This window comes from Hemicordylus capensis, chromosome 1, assembly GCF_027244095.1.
Source record: "Hemicordylus capensis ecotype Gifberg chromosome 1, rHemCap1.1.pri, whole genome shotgun sequence".
NCBI classification, from domain to species: domain Eukaryota; kingdom Metazoa; phylum Chordata; class Lepidosauria; order Squamata; family Cordylidae; genus Hemicordylus; species Hemicordylus capensis.
Window position 1 is genome coordinate 101,786,869 of NC_069657.1, and position 23,164 is coordinate 101,810,032.

General features: G+C 45.3%; 1 protein-coding gene across 1 annotated transcript in view; it reads left to right on the plus strand.

Annotated features, from left to right (window-relative positions):
• SLC6A5 (solute carrier family 6 member 5) overlaps positions 1 to 23,164 on the plus strand; it is a 112,587-nt gene that overhangs the window by 80,466 nt on the left and 8,957 nt on the right. Inside the window, exons 14-15 of the mRNA XM_053285379.1 lie at positions 12,768 to 12,868; positions 18,519 to 18,686. Coding sequence (XP_053141354.1) covers positions 12,768 to 12,868; positions 18,519 to 18,686 — 269 coding nt within the window. The remainder of the gene's footprint in view (positions 1 to 12,767; positions 12,869 to 18,518; positions 18,687 to 23,164) is intronic.

A 23,164-nucleotide genomic window follows, 5' to 3' on the forward strand; every position in this document is an offset into this window, starting at 1 on the left:
TCTGAAGTGATACATTCCAGCTAAAAGGTATTCTTAGTGCTGGTTGTGAAAACTCTCTAAGTCATGGAAGGTGCAGCTGCACCTGCATGCTGGTCTGATTTCAGCTTGATGTTCTTTGAGTTAAATACAATTAAGTACAATTAACAATTGTACAATTAACTACAATTGAGTTAAGTACAATTGCTTGTTCAGCACTTGAGTAACAACTTCTCTGTATGGTTTATTCTTTGTAAAAGTAATCAAGTTGTCATTGCATTTGACAAGGGCTTTTATGATAAAAGATCTGTCTTCAGCTCTTGTTACATGTTCTGCTCCTTGAGGTTTGCAAATTGAGTAGGGGAAGAGAATGCTCTGTATTTGGGTGATCTTTTCCAACTAACATTTCATTAGCATTGTGTTCCAGTTCTACAAAAGACTGTCAGGTGTTCCATATGCAATGCACAACTGTTCCATTTCCTTATTTTTCTCAAATTAAGAATGAATGATTAGTAGAATACTATTAGGGCTTCATATTGCCTGTAATAATTCCCATTTGGTTTATTCTGAAACACAAAGCAATATACAAAGAACCAAAGTCAGTGAATGCTATAGAAAAATGTGTTTTAGTTTTAAACTAAATTGCTTTCATCCACTTTTTTCCTGCCAGAATTTATTTCCAGCTTTATTTTTATGCTCCGTAAGGGTGCAGTGAATTTGCAGGTAGATACTTTATGTAGAAATAGCCACAGAAGAGAAAATAAATGTTGCTGTTGCTAATTTATATTTTTATTTACTTGCAGTTATGGGCAATTTTATGTCAGGTGCTCAGGGCAGCAAAACATAGATGAGAGAGAAGAGACAGATGCTGCCAGTCTGCCCACAAATACCTAATTTTCCTCATGTCTTTAATTCCCTGTGGTTAGCCAACATTCATCCTGAGGAGTGTTCCCTGGAGCCCAATAACATCATACATTATTCCCAATAGCATTCCACATCACCACTGTCTCCAAGGATGGAAACAGACACATGTCTTCATTCCCAGTGTCTTGGTTCTCTACCTTCATCTCTTAATGTATCTGTAACACTCTCCCATGATGAAGAGGGTCCATTGGATCCTCTTCATAATGAGATGGAAGGAACAAGACAGAGAAAGGAAAGGTTCAATACCCCAAACGGTCCTAAAAAGTCAAATGCTAGTAGTAATTAGTAGCTGAATTTCCTTCCTGAGTGGGCTTTTAAAATCTGTTACAGTTAGTTGGAAGTTTCCTTTTCCCCACCTTGTCATATGTTCTTTGTCACCAAAAGGAATTTTCACAAATAACTCTACAAATACCTTTTAGCTTTCCTCACAGCATTTCATTTAAAAATAAAATGTATATTCTGATCTATGTGGTGGTTTAATTTATGAATGTGGAAATTCAAATACCATATTTAGCATGACTTGTGAAAATGCTGCAAAGTGCCTCATTGTTAGCAGGGATGCTTTTTATACCAGCAGCATCACAGTGAGTAAGGAAAGTGTGGTTTTACTGGGGGAGGGCAGATATGGTTTTAGGCACAGCGACATGCCTAACTGCATACATATTCATAGTGGTTGAAACTGAGATCTTCCCGCATTCTCTTAGGACACATCAACATGACAAAAGTATATCATCATTTTGCCAGTTTAACTTTCATTGCTTTTTTTGCCAGTTTAACACTCATCCCAAGCGAATTCTGGGCATTGTGATTTGGTGCAAGTGACGAGAATTCTCTGTTAGGGGGGCTCTAATTAATTAATTCTTCTAATTCTCTGTTAGGGAGAATTCTCTGTTAGGGAGGCACCTGAAGGGAAGGTGTTATGACTATTCAGTCAATTTAAGTCTCTGAGGCAGATATGATATGATAGTCTGATCCTACACATGTTTACTCAGAAGTCTAGTTATTGAGTTTGGTGGGATTTACTCCCAAGGGTGTACAGGATTGTGTACACAATTGCTGTCTGTCAGAGGTGGCTCACTGACTTTTGCAAGTTGCAGCTCCAAGTGAATCACAAAGTGCTGCCTCATTCCCACCCACCCCCACCAGCTAGCCCTGCCCTCTGGGTAAACCTAGCATTGATCAGGGGCGTAACTATAGGGGAGCGGGGGGGCACGTGCCCCGGGCGTAACCCCGGTGGGTCACGTGGGGGGCACCAAAAAGTGGCTCCCCCCGCACCCCCCTGGATCACCCACCGAGTGTGGCAGTGTGCGTGCGGCGGCGTTGGCGATGGCCAGGCTGTAGCGGGCCGAGCAGCGGCGCGGCGTGCCTGCGCAGTTGGGAAGCGGCGCCGGGCCAGCAGGCAGGCTTGGCGCTGCTCTGCAGTAGTCCTCGGCGGGCGATCCGCCGCGCCGCCGCTCGGCCTGCTACAGGCCATCGCCAACGCCGCGGGTGACCCACCGTGCCGCCGCTCGGCCCGCTACAGGCCATCACCAATGCTGCCACACGCCAGCCACCAAATTGCCGCCAAATTGCCGCCGTCAGGTATGTGGGGGCCGAGGGGGCGGCGGGGGGGCGCCATTTCAGGGCCGGCCAGCCCTGGGCGCCGTTTCCCCCCGATATGCCACTGGCATTGATGCACCCCACCATCTGTTCCCTGGCCCCACCCCTTGGGTCAGTCTCTTCCTACTCATCTTCTGGGCCTGTGCAATTTCACCAGTTGCTATCTGTCACTGCTACGTGCTTTACCAGGCACTAAAAGCAGAGAACGAGCCCTTTCTCACAATCAGAGGGAAGGGCTTGAGGGTGAGTGGCCAGGAAGGCTGCTTAAACTGAACTTCCCCACAGACGACTGCTCCTCCATTGCTGGGTGTGCTCTCCACATGCTCACACAATCCTTCACTGCCCCAGGCAGCGCGGAGAGTCAGGATACGTTGTCCTGGCCCCCAGAAATCCCATAATGCTACTACAGCACTGGCTACAGCACCCTTAATCCCATTTAAGAGGCTGGCTCTACAGGCAGGTTTGCTGCCGTTGAGCCCCCAGCAGCCGGTTGGCTCCTGCAGCTTCACAGGCACAGTCAAGATCTGGCCTGGCTTGCCTTAGCCTGCTCTTGGCTGCAGGTGTGAACAGCCTCAAGGAGTGGCACATACTGGTCCAAAACAAAGTGTGTGCTGTTTGCTCCTTGCTGCCATTATCAGGCAGCATGCAGCAAGGAACAAGCATGCACTGCACCTCGATATATCAGGAAGTGTTCGCTGACTCCACTTTTCCCAGTCTCTGTTGGCAGCCGAGTTATTACACTCGAGAGTTATTACACTCTCCACACTCTCCCTCCCAGCACCAAGCTTAGGAAATGGGAACATAGGAATCTGCCATATACTGAGTCAGAATATTAGTCTATCTGGCTCAGTATTGTCTACACAGACTAGCAGCGGCTCCTCCAAGGTTGCAAGCAGGGATCTCTCTCAGCCCTGTCTTGGAGAAGCCAGAGGAGGAACTTGAAACCTTCTGCTCTTCCTAGAGTGGCTTCATCCCCTGAGGGGAATCTCTTGCAGTGCTCACACATCAAGTCTCCCATTCAGATGCAAGCAGGGTGGACCCTGCTTAGCTAGGGGGACAAGTCATGCTTGCTACCACAAGACCAGTTCTCTTCTCTATGCTTACTGGGAATGGGGCCAGGGAGGGTGGGGCAGGCCAGATGAAACACAGGCGCAGAGAATGAAGGGATGCTGTAGTGGCAGCAGGTAAATGAGTGACACATGCTTCCTAAGGCCTTATCTTGCCTCATGGGGGAACCCCTTCCCCCTGAATGTGACTGACATTCAGACGAATGAAGCACAAAGGAAGCATACATACACTGTGCTTAATTCCAGCCAAGGAAAAATTCAGTAAATGTTTTGGTTAGCAGCACCCCTGTTAACTGAGCAAAGAGGCACCTTTTAAAGTGGTGATTCTCTTATATTTCGCAGGGAGGAGAGCAACTCGCCCTATACAACCCCAGCACAGCATCCCTCTAGTGGCTGCTGCTGGTGTCTACCTTATGTTTCTTTTTAGATTGTGTGCCCTTTGGGGACAGGAGACTATCTATCTATCTATCTATCTATCTATCTATCTATCTATCTATCTATCTACATATATGTTGTTCAGGTCAGTCATAATACCTCTTTTAATACAATACTTCCCTGCATTTCTACCATTCAGAGAAAAGGAGCATCAAAATGAATATTTAAACTGCCTTAATATTTTGAAGTGAAGGCTGCAGGTAGCTTATCCACACTATTAAACACCTTTATTAGAGAGCTAATAAAAAAAAATCTGTTATATTTTGCAGTCAATTATGTGTAAGTCCCGTTCTGCAAAGTTTCTCACATACTGCTTTAGCCTAAGGTGTGTGAAGGCCATACTAAACATAATATAAGGAATATGTGAATAGCTTCACCTACGTATTTAAATTGTTAATAGCAACTAAATGCAGATCAGAATGATGGTCACAATCCAAACCTTTTAAAAAACTGTGGAGATCCTCTTTATGAATCTCCCACATCACACCTAGTTCAGATAATTATTATCTAGGGACAGTTGTTATCAAGAAGTCAAGGAAAGCAGGAACCCGGATGGATTACATTTAAATGATGAGTGAAATGGCCACTTGTTAGTACAATATAGTAAAGTTGTGCCGTTGAGTTGGTGTCCACTCCTGGTGACCACAAAACCATGTGGTTTTCTCTGGTAGAATACAGGTGGGGTTTACCACTGCCATCTTCCGCGTAGTATGAGATTATGCCTTTCAGCATCTTCCTATATTGCTGCTGCCCGATATAGGTGTTTCCCATAATCTGGAAAACATACCAGCGGGGATTCGAACCTGCATCCTCTTGCTCCCTAGGCAAGTTACTTCCCCGCTGCACCATTATAAAGCATAAAAGAAAATTGCAACAAATGTGTAATTTTTTGAGCTTTTTATTCAGTGTTTCAATGCTGATACTAACAATAGGATAAGGAAAGTGTACTGAAAAGATACTATTTAATATCATATCAGTTTTTTTCCTTATTTCTCTTTGTTCATCTTTTGTGACCTTTGTTACCATTTTTGTTCGGACGTGTAACAAAGGTCACAAAAGATGAACAAAGAGAAATAAGGAAAAAAATTGATATGCTTTTAGTTAATTTGAGGAAATTAGCTTGCAGATAGCTATTCTGTTTTGTAAGGTAGCTGGAAAGCTGGCTGCAGGTAAGGCTGAAATCAGAGTTAGAGTACCCAAACTGGGAGTCAAGTTGGTTTTGTAGCTGTGTTTGTGGGTTTTAAAGCTGTATTTTAATGAACTTTAAATAATTGTTTTAATTAGTTTGCTGTTTATTAATTTGTTGTTATTGCTCTGGGGACCCAGGATGAAGGTAGGAATGTGTACAAAACTGGTTTTGCCGATTGTGCTCGAATCTGAACTGGATTCGAGCCAACCCGGCCCGGTCCAGTTTTGTGCCCACTCGAACTGGACCCAGTATGAAATAGCTCGGAGTCCTACTGGAAAAGGGGAGGGTGGGCAGGGGGGCCTCCCTAAAAATAGAGCAAGTGAGAGTGGGGTAAGCAGCTACTTACAAGTGCTGCTGGCAGCAGTTCTCCCCATCTCCACCAGCCTCCCCCATAGTAGGCAGGGCCACCTGTGGACTGGTTTGGGCCTCTGTGTATGCTTGAAGGCCATTTTACTGACCTCCACGCATGCATGGAGGTCAGTAAAATGGCCTCCACACATGCACAGAGGCCCAAACTGGGCTGGCGGTGGCCCTGCCTACTCCAGGGGAGGTTGGCGGGGGTGGGGGAGCTGCCCCTGCCACTGCCCCCATGCCCCTCATGGCCACCGCTGCCACAGCCTCCAGTTGCAGTATTTGTAAGTAGTTGCTTCCCCCGCCCCCCGACTGCTCTACCTTTAGGGAAGCCCCCTACCCAGGCCCGTAGCCAGCTGGTGACATGGTGTGTACCTGCCACACCAAAAAATTCTCTTTCTTCCCCAGCCTCACTGACTGTTTTCACTGAACATTTTATAACCTGCCTCCCCTGACTTCTGCAATCCCCCCCCCACCATTTTTTTTTTAGGCTGATTACACGCCTGCCCCTTCCTCCCTTCCCGGATTCCCTTTTATCAGTAGAGCTCTGAGTCAGCTCAGTTGGAACCAGGTCCAGTTTGGTTTGAACTTGGACCAGCTGAGGCCAGTCTGGTTCAACCCCAAACCTGTTAAGCCCAGCTCGAAGCGAGCTGGCTTGCACAATCCTAGATGAAGGGTGGTATGTAAATGTAAGTAAGTAAATAAAGAAATAAAATTGACTAGTGTGAAGACAGTGGCCATAGTCACATGTAACATGAAACCGAGGAAGGGTTGCCAACATTGCGTAGACTGAAATCAGGATGGGCACTCCGAGTGGGCCGTGGGGCCCAGGGGCATGGCCACCTGCAGGTGTTGGAAGTTAAAGGGCTTTGTGCTGTCTCTTTGCCTCAGACAGTGGAGGACAGACTAGTAAGTCAGAGGACTAGAGAGTCAAGACATTGGTCATCCCTTCTCCACTGCTCTGATGCTATCCCTTTGAAATGTAGATTGCTACTCTTAGGGATTCAACTTCCTCCTTCCTCTCTCTCTTCCCTACCTGGCCTTCTACCTTGCAACATGGCAAGCCTCTCTCCCTGCACCATGTGTGCAGAGAAGATGCAGAATCCATCTGCATCCAGCTAGATAGATAGATTAGAGATCCCAACTCCTCACTTTCCTATCTAGAATGGAGTTCCTTAATAAATGCCTTTTATATTGATTTGAAACTATGAACTGGCTCCAAGTTACTTTACTCTCAGCATACACGCATGCCTAACTAAATTTCTGCTGTGTTGTGCCTCTGTGCACTCTGCTATAATGAGAAAAGGATTCTCTCACCACAGAGAATTTCCAACAGCAGGTGGGGCTTGTCTTTTTAAACTTCTAAGGCCACTGCTGAGCAGCAGCAGAGCAGGACAGTGGCGAGAGCTCTCCTGCCTCCCAAACTATGGGAATGGGCCATGAGCGCTCTGGGACAGGGGCTCCTTGGGGTGGGCACGCTGGTGAGAGGCATGCTGCAGCTGAGCTAAAAGCACTCAAGCATTCAGCACCATTGACTCACTGCAGGAGGGAGGGGCGGAGTGAGAGAGAAGGCAGTGAAAGAGTCCCTTCATCGCCCCTCTTTCCTCCCAAATGAGGCAGATGGGCCTATGCCAAAGGCTGAAATCAGAAAGTGGGAGAAATTGCATCCTTAATGGGATGAGCATTTCCCCACAGGAAGAAGGGACATCCTGCACAGTATGAGACTGTTGGCAACCCTAAACCGAGGGTCCAATGGATCCACAGTTCCGTCTTCTACCCCACGTGCTTATCTGTCTGCATTTGGATGTACCTGTATTGCATGGGCCCCAAACTGCAGTCAGAGAGACTGCAGAGAGGAGGGGGAAACTGGCTGCAAGGGTGAGGGAACTGGCTGCTGGGCTTCCTCCTTCACATGAAGGACACCCACTGCATCCAATTGGAATGGCAAGAGGGAGGAACTTCCTCTCTCAACTCCAATTTAGGAGACTCCTCTGCATCCTGATGTATGGCACCTGGCAGCTAACTTCAGGTAGGAGCAGCGAAACATACTACAAACTGAGGGTTCAAATTGGAGTTTAGGGAGAGAAAACTTCAGCTGCTTTTCCAAAGGAGCAGAGGTTCCATACATTTGGACGCACAAGAAATCCAACCTCTGCCCTGTATGCATGCTGCTGAACCTTTCAAATGCAAAGTACAAATTGAAGTCATTCACATGCCTACAAGGAAGTGGGTGGGGGCAGGGGCGTAGCCAGCCTGCTGGTGGCCTGTGTGTGGCCGCAGAGGGCGCCCCCGCTAGCCCCGCCCCCGTGTCTGATGTCAGATGCAGGGGCTAGCCACGCCCCCGCATCTAACATCAGATGCGGGAGACATGGTCTGGCTCCCGAATGGAGCCGTGAGGAGCCGCGTGGCCCCTTCAGCAGTTAAACTAAGGCTGGCGCTGCCTTCACAGCGCAGCCCAGGAGTGGCTCTTCCCTGCAGGGAAGAGCCGCTCCTGGGCTGTGTTGCGAAGGCAACGCCAGTCTTTTAGCTCCTGAAGGGGCTGCACGGCCTTTGCAGGGAAGTGCTGCTCCTGGCTGGCACTGCAAACACAGCACCAGCCTTAGTTTAGTTCCCAAAGGGGCCATGGTGCCCCTGCTCGGGAGCTAAACTACCACCCCCGCGTCTGATGTCAGACGTGGGGGGCATGTCAGGGCTGCTCTCGCAGCCCCTGATTGGTCAGCGACCCGGGTTCTTTGAACCCGTTGGCCCAATGGTGGCTCCGCCCCTGGCGGGGGGGAGAGACAGCAGCCTACCTGCCTTCCCCCCAAGATGACCATTTGCTCATTAGAGCTCCACTTCTGTACACTCACATGAGCAATGTGGAAGTGAGCCCAGTCAGAGGTGTACCTAGGTAATTTTGGAACCTGGACCTAAAGCCATTTGGAGGCCTCCCTCCCCTGCAAATGAAGCATCATCAAGCTCTGCCAGGTGACCACACAACCCGGGAAAGACTAAAGGGGATTTGGGGCCCCCCAGCGGCTGTGGAGGCCCTGGACTTGGGCCCCGAAGTCCAGGTGTAAGAGCGCAAGTGGCAATTGGGAGGAGTGGTAATTGGGAGGAGGGGAAGTAAGCTGGGGCTGCCATGCCTGGTATCCCACAATACACCACACAACCAGCACGGTGCATTGGGGAAGCTCTGCACTGCCTGGCCGCTCCTTCCCCCCCTCTATTATAAAGATGGCTGCCAGCAGACTTTATATAGAAAATCAGATAAATAAATGTATAGACTATCAGCACAGATCATGAGCATCAACAGCAGGCTCTCTTCCCTGCCCACTCATTATGCCTTCCCCTTGTATAAATGTGGGAATGGAATGTCTAATGTAGAAAATCATCAACCGTGCATTCAAACATTCTGTCCCCATAAATGCGTGTAAATCATCTACGCAATTACGAGGCATTCATACATTCATGCATATACAATGCATAAACATGTGAGGATGGCTAATAGATGGGCAAGGAGCTGCGTACACTCACTTTTCTTCATTCTGTCGTCCAGCATATTCAGTCCATCCCACAGGTTATAAGGCTACCACATTTTGTATTAGCCTTATACTGCTATCTTTAACTGTATATAGTCTTTAACCTCTGTATTTCATCTGTGATGGTTTTTAACACTTTCTCTCTCTGAAGTTTTGTGTGTGTGTGTGTGTGTGTGTGTGTGTGTGTGTGTTTAAATAACATAACAGAAGAAAGCAGAAGGCATTTGTGCCCAGACCCCACAAGGAGACACAGAGACATTGCTATGGAAGGAACGGTCGATTTGTTGAAGTTTATGGTACAGGCTCATTGGCTGGGATTGCATGGACATCCCCCACAACAGTGCGGTGCCTAATAGGCCGGCCACACCGTGGCCGCCCCCACCTAACAGACCATGGCGATAGCACTTGGCTCCAGGCAGCTCATCTGCTCTCCAGCAGAGGCGCCCTTCTCCGCCGACCTAAAGTCAGGTTTCTGACCTCCCAGCAACAACCCCACCCTCACTGCACAGCCATACGGATGGGGTGTTGCCTGAGGAGGGGCAGGAGTCAAGCATCATCCCTGATCTGTCAAGCCTCAAGGGATCAGCTCCTCCTCCTTGATTTACATCTTACCTAAGGTGCCACACCCCCTTAATTAGCATTTCCTCACCGCACTGTACCTGCCACAGCGGGCGTTAGCCCAGCTTAACGACCCGCACCCCACAAACCTAAGATCGCTGTTACCAATCCTAGCCTGAGGTCGTCTAAAAAGAACCTCATGCCCATGGCGGACAAGTGGACCCCGTCGCCCCAGTAGAGGGCGGGCTGCGAGTAGACGATGTCGTCATGTGGTATACATCCGCCGCCATTGGCTGACAGGAAGCGGGCTATAGCCACATTTACCCTCTGTCTTGCCCTGTCCACCTTGTTCTGTTTGAGCGCCCCCCACCAGACCCTGCGCTGTGTGATGTCAGACCAGAGGATGACTGCCCCCGGGCACCAGGACAGAACCACGGCCAGGTCCTGTTTGGTCTGCCGGGCCAGGGAAATACCTGACTGACTAACTAGGTCGTTCCCACCGAAATGGAAGAGCAGGATGTCCGGTGCAGGATTCTGCTCCAGGTACTCCTGCAGCATTGGAAGCAGCTGTGCTCTCTGCATTCCCCTTCGCCCGCACCACTCGATGGCGGCCCATCGCCCAAGGCCCAGCTGTGTTCCCAGATCCATGCCTTGTACCCACTTGAGGGCCCAAAATATAAAGGAGTGGCCCAGGACAAGGACCCTGGCCCTCCTGACCGGATGCTTCGCCCCTGTGCGGAAGAGAGAACACGCATGAGGTGGGAACCAAGAGGGGGGTCCAATTGGGGCAGGGGTGGGAGGGCACCCGCCGCCCTATCATACGTATCTGCGGTAGGCTGCAGACCGCCAGCGGCCTAGGCGCTGGATTGCGGCGCCTGTGTAGCCGAGTCTTGCAGCCGCTGAGGCCGCTCCGATCCTAAAAGACTGTGATGACAGGTGGCCTGTGGACACCCCAGCCACCTGAAAGGCCTTCCTCATCACAGCCCAAAATTGTACTGGGATAGGGGGTTGCCATCAGCATGCACAAACAGGTACCCCTCGCCCTCGCCCCTGGCCACCATGTAGGCTCCCAGAGCCTGCACCGGGCACATGAGGTGATTGTCTGCCCTATGCAGGGTGACCAGATGGGCAAGGAGCTGCGTGCACTCACTTTTCTTCATTCTGTCGTCCAGCATATTCAGTCCATCCCACAGGTTATAAGGCTGCCACATTTTGTATTAGCCTTATACTGCTATCTTTAACTGTATATAGTCTTTAACCTCTGTATTTCATCTGTGATGGTTTTTAACACTTTTTCTCTCTGAAGTTTGTGTGTGTGTGTGTGTATGTATTTAAATAACATAACAGAAGAAAGTAGAAGGCATTTCTGTCCATACTGTTGATGCTCCATTGTCATTATGAGCTCCTTCAATTTACTGCAGTACACGTGAGATGACATAGATTAATGCTGCAGTCGTGTGACGGGTAGGAATAGTTTGGATAACAGAGTATTCCTGTTTTGCTTTTACATGGAGGGACATCAACATCCAAAATGCACATCAAAGCAGCAAATTCGGCATTAATCCCTCACTTTTTGTCACTTTCACAGACGCAGCAAAGTTATAAATTTTATTTTGTTGTGAGGTAGGATTTTTTGTTCTTTAGGTGTGAATAATTAATGGCCAAGACAGCATTTTGGTTTTGTAGGTTTGTATTATAAAACATCCGTCATCTGCCATTGAGCACAGGCAGTTTACTTCATAGTAAACAGGTGTGAGGAATGGCAGTGAGAAGTCAAGGAAAAGAAATCACATAGCCCAATTGTCATCTGGTGCAATATGGTTTCGCGCCACTGAACTGCAAGCCTGAAAAGGAAGCTGCATCTTCCCAATATTAGCCCCTTTATATTAAGACAGAAGGCACCTGCTGTGTGCATAGAACTGGTGCAGCAAACGAGATAATGTGACAGGCTTGTGAAGGCCTAACAAAGAAAAGAGTCAATGGACTGAAGTAATGTGAGAATTATGGGTCTGACTTTTTTACTGACGTCAAGGGAAACAATTCTATTGATACTGAGAAACAATGCACAAGACAGATTTGTTGCTGGTATTTTCTCAGTAATATTTGTTGCATATTATTTAATAGTCTAGTGCCTGAATTTTTTTGAGCTTGATAACAGATAATCCAAGAGTTTTTTTCCTAAGATGTTCTTCCAAGCAATTTGCCATTTGTTTTTCTTACTACAGTAGCTATTCCAACTGTGAACAGGTTTGCAATGTATCAGACTGTTCTGTTGAAGTTTATTCCCAAGTGGCTGTGCACTGGATTTCTTCCCTCTCTTTCTGTCCCAGAAGAGGCCTGGGCCAGCAACTCACTATTCAGATGGATACCAGTTTGACTCTGGCAAATCTCACAAAATCTTACAAGAGCTGGATAGACCATATAGATGCAAGGAAATAAGACTGCATGAACAGCTTCAGTGTTTCCCTTGGCCTCAGTTTTTCCTTCATGGTAGTGAACTTTCAGCCTTGGCCAAGTGTCTGCATTCGCCCCATGCTTGGGCCCTGACCTATGAGGATCTCTGTTTCTTGTCACTGATTGTTGTTGCATAATGAACTTGGCAACAAACTAATTATAGTGTAATGACGCACAGCCTGTCCTTACTAGAACTGGTAGACATCTAGTAGATGGACCAGCATTTTCCATCATGCAAATTAGAAGGGGTGGTTTTCAATCACCTTCCATTTCCTCTGAAGCCACCAATTTCTCCTGAAACAATGTCCCTGAGGGCTGGAACTGGGGAGGGGAGGGGAGGGGAAGAAAGATAATTGGAAATCACCTCTCCTCAGTAGTTGCTGGAATTGCCTGTAAAGCAAAATTTTTTTAATATGTTAAGAAAACAAAATCCTGAAATATGCTTAATATTTATACATAGTATCATTTGGGGGGAAGTGAATAACGTATTAGGATGTCTTTCCGTATAATACCTCACATATTCCATATGGTTAGAATATCTCTTGAAGAGTTGGACTGACAAGTCAGAGACTGAGTGTCTGTTGCCATAATTAGACACAAGGGAGATCAGAACAGCTATTTTGTAAGCTGCTGCCTGGTCTCTTGTGCATTTTTTTTTTTTTAAAATTTGATTTACATTTGTTTATTTTACAGGCTTGCAAAGATTTTGTGAAGACATAGAGATGATGATTGGATTCCAGCCAAGCAAATTCTGGAGAATCTGTTGGGCTTTTGTGACCCCAACTATTTTAACAGTAAGGACCAGGGGAGCAGGGGGATGGAAAGGAAATGAGACTGGAACATCTGTGTTTTTCAGCTCTTTTTTTCTCCACTGCTAACTATTCAGTAATGACCACATCTATTCATAAACCTGCTATTCCTAAAGGCAATATTCATGAAGCTAAAATCTAAAGTTTTAAAATAGAGTTAACTATTATACTTCCAATTATCCAGCAGCTGGATCTGCCCCAGCATGATTTTTTCTTACCAGGTGGATGTGATCCTTGAACTCTAATCCTCAGTTTCTACGCTTCCATACTAGAATGTGTAAGCAACGTATGCAGCTCTTATCTAACCACTATTGTAGGATTGGCTAATTAAAGGCAAAAGAACTCCAGTAAAGGGCCTACTGAAAGTAAATACCATGCTCTTGTACATCTCCTATTTATTTTCTGTAGAGCCTGTGCAAGACAAATTTATGAACTATACTTGTTCCCACACGTGGATAAATTAGTTACACTGGGCAATATCCAGACAAATGGCACCCTTGCAAAATGTGCATTATTTCCCTTGTGCATGGGGAGCAATTTTCACTGATTTTCTTCTTCCTTCTGCAGACCCCTGTTCTTCTGAAAATATGTCTCTGAAGGTGATCCACCTTCAGCAACATATGTTTGGAGTGCATGAGAGACAGCACAGGGAAGGAAGTATCAGCAAAGAATCTCCCTTCCCTTATGCAAGGAAAACATTCTTTTGTGAGTGTGACATTAATCTGGATGACACTGTGTGGAGGCATGGCTCAGACAAGGTGGTAAAATATGTATCACTACATGAGAGACAATATAAATTTAAATTTCTCTTCCTTACCTTTATTTAGAGCTTTTTCTTCCTGTGGCAAGCTACTTATTACACCATAGTTCAAATGTGAACTTACAATGACTGCAGTTCTGCCAATTCTGTCCTTGGATCCCACTAATAACTTCTTAAGACTGACACAGCATTGAAAATCACTTGCTGTTTATTAGGAGGTCAAGTTGCTTACTGCCCTGATGATTTTGTTCAGAGAGAATGAAACAGCAGCTTTATTCTATAGGTGTGAATAGTGGAATATACACAATACTGCCCCTAGTTAATGAATGTTTTAAGCCTCTTCTCATAGTGTGGAAGCAATGTGGCATTGCTATAGCAAGCACTGGTATACCAGAAGTATACCAAGGCAAGAACAATCACATGGAATTTTCCTAGCCAGCTAACACCCAGACAGGAAAGACAGCAGTGAGCAGATGGAAAAGATCCATGTGGTTGATCCTAGTTATTTCTTAGGTCCTAAACTGGCCCTAGTTGGTCCTCCTGACTTAGAAGACTTCAGTATTCTATTAGCACAGAATGGGTGGGATCTGAGAACTAATAATAATAAAACAAATGTGCTCTTAACAATGTGATGCTATGGTCAATGTGAAAGCCACTAAATAACGTTTTTTGGCAGTTTGGGAAACACCAGACTTAAGATCTAACACAAACACAAATGAACTTCATGTATGTTAATATCAGGAGTGCATTAAAATAAGCTATATGTTCAAATTATTTGTTGAATAGAGATGGCATGATGATCTTTTTGGTATAATTGTGCCATCTTTCTTGGAAACAATACCATATCTGAAAGCTGGTGGAGCAATCTCATGCCAAGTGTTCATTTTTCATGGAACAATCATTGCACTCTTTATTGTGACAAACTGTTCTGGTAAATTTGGCTTTGCTTTTCTGCGCACAGCTAATGTGTTCCAGCACAAGGCACACAATGCTATTTACAAAGTGTCCATGGCAACCTAGCAGCAGAGGCTTCCCACTGCCACTAGGTGTCACTCTGTATCAGGAGCTTGCTCCTGGCATTTTCTATTTTCCAGCTAACTTGAGATGCATACCCATGTGTTTTGGAAGGTGAAGGCAGAGAAGAGAGGAGAAATCCATATAATTGTTTTATAGCAGTCAAGGTCAATTTTGTAAACTGCTGACCAGCATGGCATCCATATAATAATTTGAGGAAAGAATAATTGATTACTTGATTAATTACATAAGCAACCAGAATTGCATATTCTTTTTGATAGCTCTCCTGTTTGATTACAATTTATACTTGGAAGTGTTTTTTTAAAAAATGATCCATTTCATCTGTGTACTGTATTTTAAAACAGATTGCTAACAAATTTTCAGAATAGAAGAGCCATTCACATTCACTGGGATTGAATTCCTGACCAAGAAATGCTCCACACTTCCTTCTGTGTATTACCTTCTCCTTTGATATTTTCTTAGCATCTGTTCTTGGCACTGAGATAAAAGAAACATTCACCCCTCCCCTCTTTTACCAGTGATTGAAAATAAAACAATTTAACATGTTTTAGAACCAGCAGTAGTCTGGTAGTTTTGTCTTCAGATTGAAAGCCAAAAACAATTATTATTTGGTTTTGAAAAGTGTAATACACTTATAAAGCATTGCTGCTGTGGGTGAACACTGGAGGCACAATTTTGGGTGAATGCTGGGGGCACATTTTAGGGGGAGCACAGGAGAGCAGTTATATGCACAAGATTGCTGTGGATCTTGTTTTCTCCCACACACTAGCATCTCTTCTTTCCTCTTGAGACTTAACAGTAACAAGTCTTCATCAACACACCTCCAAAAATCAGGCTAGAAGTTACCATCACACATGCACAGAAAAAGTAGAGTTGTTGATACATAGTGTGTGGTGATGTGGAGTGGAAAACTTCCCACTACGAAATTTTTATGTGGAAAAGATTTCCACTAATAACATGCCCAATTAGCTAACAATTTATTTAGAGCATTTTGAAAGTTAGCATAGTAAAATTGTATGAGGAAAAAAGTTCATTTTTTATATTTATAGACCACCCGATATAAACATCTCCAGGTGGTTTACATATGTATGCAAATTTTATGCAAATAAGAAATTTAATGGGAAAATGTTCCAATCCAAAGTCTTCTGAAAAACCATATCTCTGATCATATTAGAACCCAGCATAGTATGTGAACTCTTCCCTTCCCTGTCATATTTAACTAAGACCCAACTGACAATAGGTTCTCTTGAAAGACACATTTCTAGTACCTGTGTAGGTACTAGGTTTAAAAAGACACCAAAATACACACCATTTAAAAAACAGTGCTCAAAACAATATAAAAACAATTTTAAAACAATCTGAAACCATTTAAAACCAATCAAAATACTTAAAAACAATTTAAAAACCTTGGAAGGCTTGTGGTAGAGAGCATGAATTGTCACTTTTGCTAAGCAGGGTCCACCTTGGTTTGGGTTTGGATGGGTGACTACATATGAGTGGAATGGGGCCATAGCACAGTGGAAGAGCAGCAACATACGTGCATGCAGAAGATCCCAGGTTCACTCCCTGGCATCTCCAGGTAAGGCTGGGAGAGTCTTCTGCCTGAAACCTTGGAGAACTGCTGCCAGTTACTGTAGACAATACTGAGCTAGATGGACCAATGATCTGACTCAGTATAGGGCAGCTTCCTATGTTCCTATGTACCTAATGCTAGAAACTGCGCCATGCCACAGACTACATGTCAAGTCATACATGTGCATTACATGGTCAAGGAATTATGTATGTAGACAAACTGTAGAAAGCATGTACCCATTTTAGAAGAGGAACACTGAGGATTCCCAACTAATGAATCTGTGGCAAACAACTTAAGAGAAACACCAGGTAATTCAAGAAAGTGAGCCACAGACTACAGGTCACACCTATGTGTTGAATGATTAAGGAGTTAATGATACAGGAAACACACCCAGAGGTCATTCTCATAATCGGGCCGGCGGGGTGGCGGCTGCCGGGCAGGTGGTAGGGAAGGTTGCAACAGCCCACCTTCCCTGCAGACAGCCTGCCATTTCCCTAGGGAGTGTGGAAGTGCGAGGGCTGGGACGTGTCATCCCAGCCCTCGGAAATCCCACATCCCCCCAGCGACAGGAGGATGCCCATCAGTGCTTCAGCGCTGGCTGCAAGCAACCAGCACTGGCATATGTTTAGGGCAATGTGGCTAAGAGAGCGCTCGCTCCCCTAACCTCATTTACGAGGCAGGGGAGCCACATGCCTCTTGGCGGATCTTACGGGCAGCCAGGCCTGGGCGTGGCTTTCTTAGCCCAGTCCTGGCTGCTGGTGAGAACAGTCTCACTCTTTCAAAGAACTAAACATGCAGGAAACGTGAATGTTTTCATTCTCTCACACCCATTCCTGCATGTATATCCACTTGTATGCTCACACAGGTAAATTCCAACTGGACTCCTCCCCACCAGCACTACTGGCCTGACCTAACATGGCAGCTGTGGTGGCTACTCCTCTGTAGTTCAGTACTGCCTGCTCCAAACGCTTCTCTCCCTGACCAGGAACAGAGCACTGGACTGGCAGGAACAGCAGGCTTGCCTTACCGATGAAACAATGACTGGAACTTGCCCTGCCCAAAGCCTGACCTGCTTTCCCCTGGCCTTGTGATGATGGACCTCTCAGCTCATGTTTTCTGCCTCCCACCACCAGGGGGCAGGAACCAGGCCCTGGCTTGCCAAGCAACCATCTTCCTCACCACCTCTGTCATTCCCCATAGTGAATGAGCAAGCCAGCACAGGTGGGCGCCAGTCCTCTTCCGCTATGTGCTGCTGCCTACCTCTCACTTGCAATCCTTGGCAGCCGTTTATAATTCCTCAGCCTGCACACATGCAAAAGCTTTCACTGCTGGGTCTGGCATTTTTCTCCACCCCATGCTGACCTCAGTCTGTGCCTACTCACAGGTCAGAAGAAGGGAGGGAGGAATAATGGTGTGGCAGATGAGAGCGTGGGGAGTGGCTGAGGAAAATCATGTTTGGGGCAGGAAGAACAATAATTAAGTATTGTCCTTCCAGACATTTTTTTTTCTGCTCAAAAATATCCTTGCCTACAACTTCCATTTCAGTCATGGGTAAGATTTAAGAGCTGGATCAGTAAAATGTATAGAGTTCTGGATATAAGGGGAAAAAGTATTTCTCATTGATTGTTGAGATGCAATGTTATATACAGCAGAAGCAGAGTGCCAGTCTACATCTATGTGTTGCATTGTAGTCTTCATTAAAACTAACATTTGATCTATTTGAATGGTTAAAATTCCATTTTAAATTGATCCACATGTCCTAAAATAAATCCACTCATTTCTCTACATGCCTTTGTGGCAATAAATCTTCTGTGTGCAGTTATTGTATAAGTAGGCAGTTCACAGATGTTATTGAATTATGCACAAACGTAAGCAAATGCATTGCTCTTTATACAGTAAGTGTAATGGACTAACAAGATGATTACATTAAGCTATACTGCCAATAGACTGTAGTAAAGCTTTTACTATAGGTACAAGATTCTGGTCTCATTCTGTCATATAAATCTAACTTGGCTCCATTGAATTTTGCAAAGTTATGCCAGATTTACAGTTTGGCAATCTGATCATAGGCACGCATTTATTGTAGAATATTGATATTATTATTTATAGATATAATATAAATATCCTTAGTAATAATAGTGTATTGATAAGCATTTTATGTATAAGTATGTATGTGCATGTATGTTTACATGCACTCTTTATATACACAATAGTATAAAAGTGTTGATGAGCAAACTATGTGGGGGTTTGTTTTTCCTCCCTACCAGTTCATCCTTTGCTTCAGCTTCTATCAGTGGGAACCAATGACGTATGGCACCTACCACTACCCAGGCTGGTCCATGATACTAGGATGGTTGATGTTGGCTTGTTCTGTTATCTGGATTCCCATTATGTTTGTGATAAAAATGCATATAGCTCCTGGAAAATTTATTGAGGTAAGTCTTATTATCCCACCTGTTCTTTAGGATATAGGATAGGACTGATCTGTCAGTTTCAAAAACAGCGACTATTCCTACTAATGCTGAGGAGGCTGCATGCAAAGTGTCTCCACAACATTTAGTAATCCAGAGGCTCACTGTGCACACAGGCGGGCGAGGGTGGGGGGAGCAATTTTTGCCAATCTCTCCTTCCTCCAGAATTTAACAGATGAAAATATATCCCTTTGCATGACCCTCAGGGGCACGTTTTGGGGTGTAAACTTTCAAGGAACACTTCTCGAGGAAGGAGTTTGGCAAAAATTGCTGTGTCTTTGTACAATCAATGGGATGCTAGATTATTAATAAATGCTGCAGAAGAAGTTTGCACACAGTGTCTTTGCACCATTAATGGTGATGTTGACCACTGTTTAGAAAGGATTCCAACAGATGTCTGATTCATATATTATCTTCAGTGCACATACAATCTGTGTACAGTGTACACATATATAGCTCTGTACACATGTAGAGTTGTTTGCATGTTATGCTTGACACACATACAATGTACAGTTCCTATCGGCCCTGCATTTGAGGGGACCTTTATCCAGGTTCACTGTTAAAATAGATGTATGTGCAATCATTCACACAAAAACATATACATATCTACCCAAAGCTGCATGTGTGTATAAGATAATATCTGAATAGAGCTACAGTGATTACTGAATGGTGTATTGCCATTGGATCCAGGTGGAGACATCAGATGGAGAGCTCTTGGGGACTGCAGGGAATGACTTGGCGTGGTGCAGACAATAGTCCTATTCAGACAATTAGAAACACTAGGAATGTGCACGGAACCGGCGGGAGGTGGCTCGAAGGTGGGGAGGATACCTTTAAGAGGAGAGGGTGCTCTTACCCCTCCCGCCACATTTCCCCTGCTGGCGCTGTACTTTAAAAGGGTCCGGTGGGGCAGTACCTCCCTGCCGCCCTGTTGCCTCATTGGACCAGAAGTGACTGGAAGTACCCAGCATGCATGTGCACATCGAGTGTGTGAGCGCGTGTGTTGTGCTCACTCAAATGCACGTTGGGTGCTCGTGCAACATGCACACACATGAGGGGTGCTTCTGGTCACTATGTTGCTGCCCCACCTGACCCTTTAAAAATACAGCACTGGCAGGGACATGTTCATAAATGTGGGGCGCGTGCCACACAGGGAGTCACAGAGGAGTCACAGAGACAGGCACATAGAGCACCCATCTGCTGGGGGAATCCCCAGTGCAACAAGCATCCCACGTGATGCATTGAGGGATGCCGGGAGGCCAGAATAACAAGTTCCGGCCCCAGATCCCTCTGCCCTGATCTGTGCTTCATGGAGCTGCATGGAGTAGGGCTATCCATGTGGGTGCGTGGGGGGCACACTGATGGAGGAAAGTGGTCATCTGGGGGGAAGATAGCTTAAGTGAAGCCTTCCCCCCACACCCTATCAGTCTGCCCAGGATGATCATGTGACTCGCCCCATCCATGTGAAGGACATTAGGGCAAATGCAGGGAGGGTTCTTCAGACAATCAATTGTAATGTATGTATGTATGTATGTATGTATGTATGTATGTATGTATTGTTTTATTTATATACCGTCTTTCATAAAACATATCCCAATGTGGTTTACAAAAGTTAATACAATAACATTCCATAAAACCACATTAAAATCAATTAAGACCATATACATATGAAAACATCGAAAAGCAACAGCCCTAAAAACATGGCTCATCATGTTCAGTCAGCTGTACTCAGGTACATCCCCTGGGTAACCATGTACACCATAACATCTGAACAAGGCTAATGGCTTGCAATCTTACAGTGTAGTCATATGTTACATGAGAGCTGCTAAAGCTCTACTCTTTCCCACCTCACCAGGATAAAGTGAGAAGCCATGAGGAAAGATCCCACACTGCTGGTCCTCCTAGTATCTCACTGCAGTAACACAAACATGAGTGTGGGCTGGAGCAATCTCTCCTCCCACATGACCCTTGACTTCTCACATTTTTTTTTTTTCAATTTTATTACGGCCGTTGGCCAGCAGAGACTTCTCACATTACTTTGGCAACATCAAAAGGAGTAGTATTGCAGTAGCAGCTTCCATAGTGCTTGCATAAAATGAGATCAATGTCCTAATGGCAATGATAAATTTTGACTAGGATAATGGACTAGTTCAGGTCAGGCAGCATTTTGAGCCTATAAATAACACTACTTCTGCTTTTAATGGAATTGAGTGTGTATCAATGTACATCTGACCTCCATAGCTCACATTAACCCACATGTCTGCACCGTCAGTGTGTGCAAGTATGTGGCAGGTTTTGATTTTATATATTTTATTTATAGAATGCATGTGTGTTGAAGTCTTGCTCCAACTGAATAATTACTTTGATCCAGCTAATCGCATGTGCTGACTGGATTTGTATTGTTTATTATGGAGTAAATCTGAATGTGCTGTGTATACCTCAGAACATATTTTTAGAATATCTAAAAATTTAAAGTGTACTAGGAAACATTCAACATTACCCCTACTAACTTGGCAAAGAGGCACCTTTTAACATGGTGATTCTCTTTATTTAGCAGGGGGAGAGTAACAGGCCCTATCCACCCCCAGCACAGTACTTCCAGTGACTGTTGCTGGTTCCTATCCTATGTTTCTTTTTAGATTGTGTGCCCTTTGGGGACAGGGCACCGTCTTATATATTTATTATTTCTCTGTGTAAACCGCCCTGCCCTGAGACATTTTTGGAAGGGTGGTATAGAAATCAAAACAAACAAACTATGGTGGCCTTGGGGCAAAATAAACAAATACAATACAATACAATACAATACAATACAATACAATATAAACAAACATACTGAGGTTGTTCACATGACTGGGTGGGCAGTGCGGTGGTGGGCAGGGCAGTGGGTGGGTGGGGAAGGCTGGGTAAACTCACCTTCCCCCCAGATGAGTGATTGTTTGTTTTGGGAGCATAGACCATGCTCCCAGATGAGCAGCAATGCATGGAACAGCATGTAGCTCCAGAGACTGGGATGATGCATCCCAGCCGCAAGGAATCCCACAATCCACCACACGACATGCACAATGCATTGGGGGATTTCCCCAACAGACAGGTGCTCTAGGTGCCTGTCTCTGTGTGTGGCTGGGCTGGCAACAACCTGGGGTTTCACATGAGCAGGTAGCCCGGGTTAGGGGAGCGCTTGCTCCCTTAACTTGGGCTAACAGCCGGGCTAAAAAGCTAGGCTAGGCAGCACTGCCCTGCAGGGATCAGGCCGGATCCTGGCAGTCCTCACCAGTGGCAAAGCCAACCAAATGGCAGCCTGTGTTCTGCCCTGCCGGGTGGCCCCGCCATTCGCACCCTATGCGCGTGATGTCATGTACACAGGGGTGTGGCTTGGGCTCCAGAGAGCCCCGAGAGAGCATTCCCCCTCTCATTTGCTGTCTGACAGCCTTTATTTCCTGTCCTCTCCCTCACTTTGCTCCAAACCATTCAAATATGATGGACTGATATGATGCACTGATGGACTGCTAGTGGCTCACATTCATAATCTGAGGTGTAGACATGATAGCGTCAAAGGGAAGCATTTTAATGAGAAGATTCTTCAAACTGCACATTTTGGGGTCAAACTGCAGATTATGTTCAGCAGCTACTTAACACTAACATGCTTGTTTCTTTTAATGAAATAGTGCCTGAATAGGGTCCCCATGGATCAGGGCCACAGTGCTTGTGAGGAAGGAGCTTGAACTCTGTGCCTGACACAGCCCTGCTCTGAATTGCCCCTCACCATGGCTATTACTTACACGAGAAAAAACCTCTCACATTATCTGAACGGCTAAGCTGAGCAGTCCTTTGAACACTCTAAACAGCTGTGCAAGTTCTGCCACTGCTGATTGCAATCTTGCCTCAGGGAACTAAGCCTTAAGGCTGGAGAGAGACAATAGTCCCCCCCACCGCCTAATAGGGAGTCAAGTACTCCTACAGCAAAGTAAGGGAAATGGGAGCTCATTGTTTTTGTTTTGAGTGTGCAGAGGTGAGCTGACACCATTCTGAAACCTATTTGAAGGTTAAAATAGGCTTTCTCCCCCCACCCCTCCGCTATCCACTCTTTCTCTTTCTCAGGTCAATAACTTTGTTTCCCATTAAGATTGGTTTGGAAATGGTTTATGTATTGTGCAGCCAGTATATAGTGCCATCCTTACTTCTTTTAAGCATAATACCAAAAGAAGTACCAAAACTATTATGTCTTTTTTAAAAAGAAATTTATTTCACTGAAGCAGTTATTTCATTTTCATTAGAGTATTTTCTGAACTGCTTAGTTTATAACAGTTGATTTGGGAGACAAAGGTTGCAAATTGGTAATTAAGCATAAATTAAAATAACTGATATGGTGGCTTGATTGCCTTAAATAGGTAATAATCATATAATTGTTTTCTCTTAAACCATCCTAAATATGTTTGTCTTTC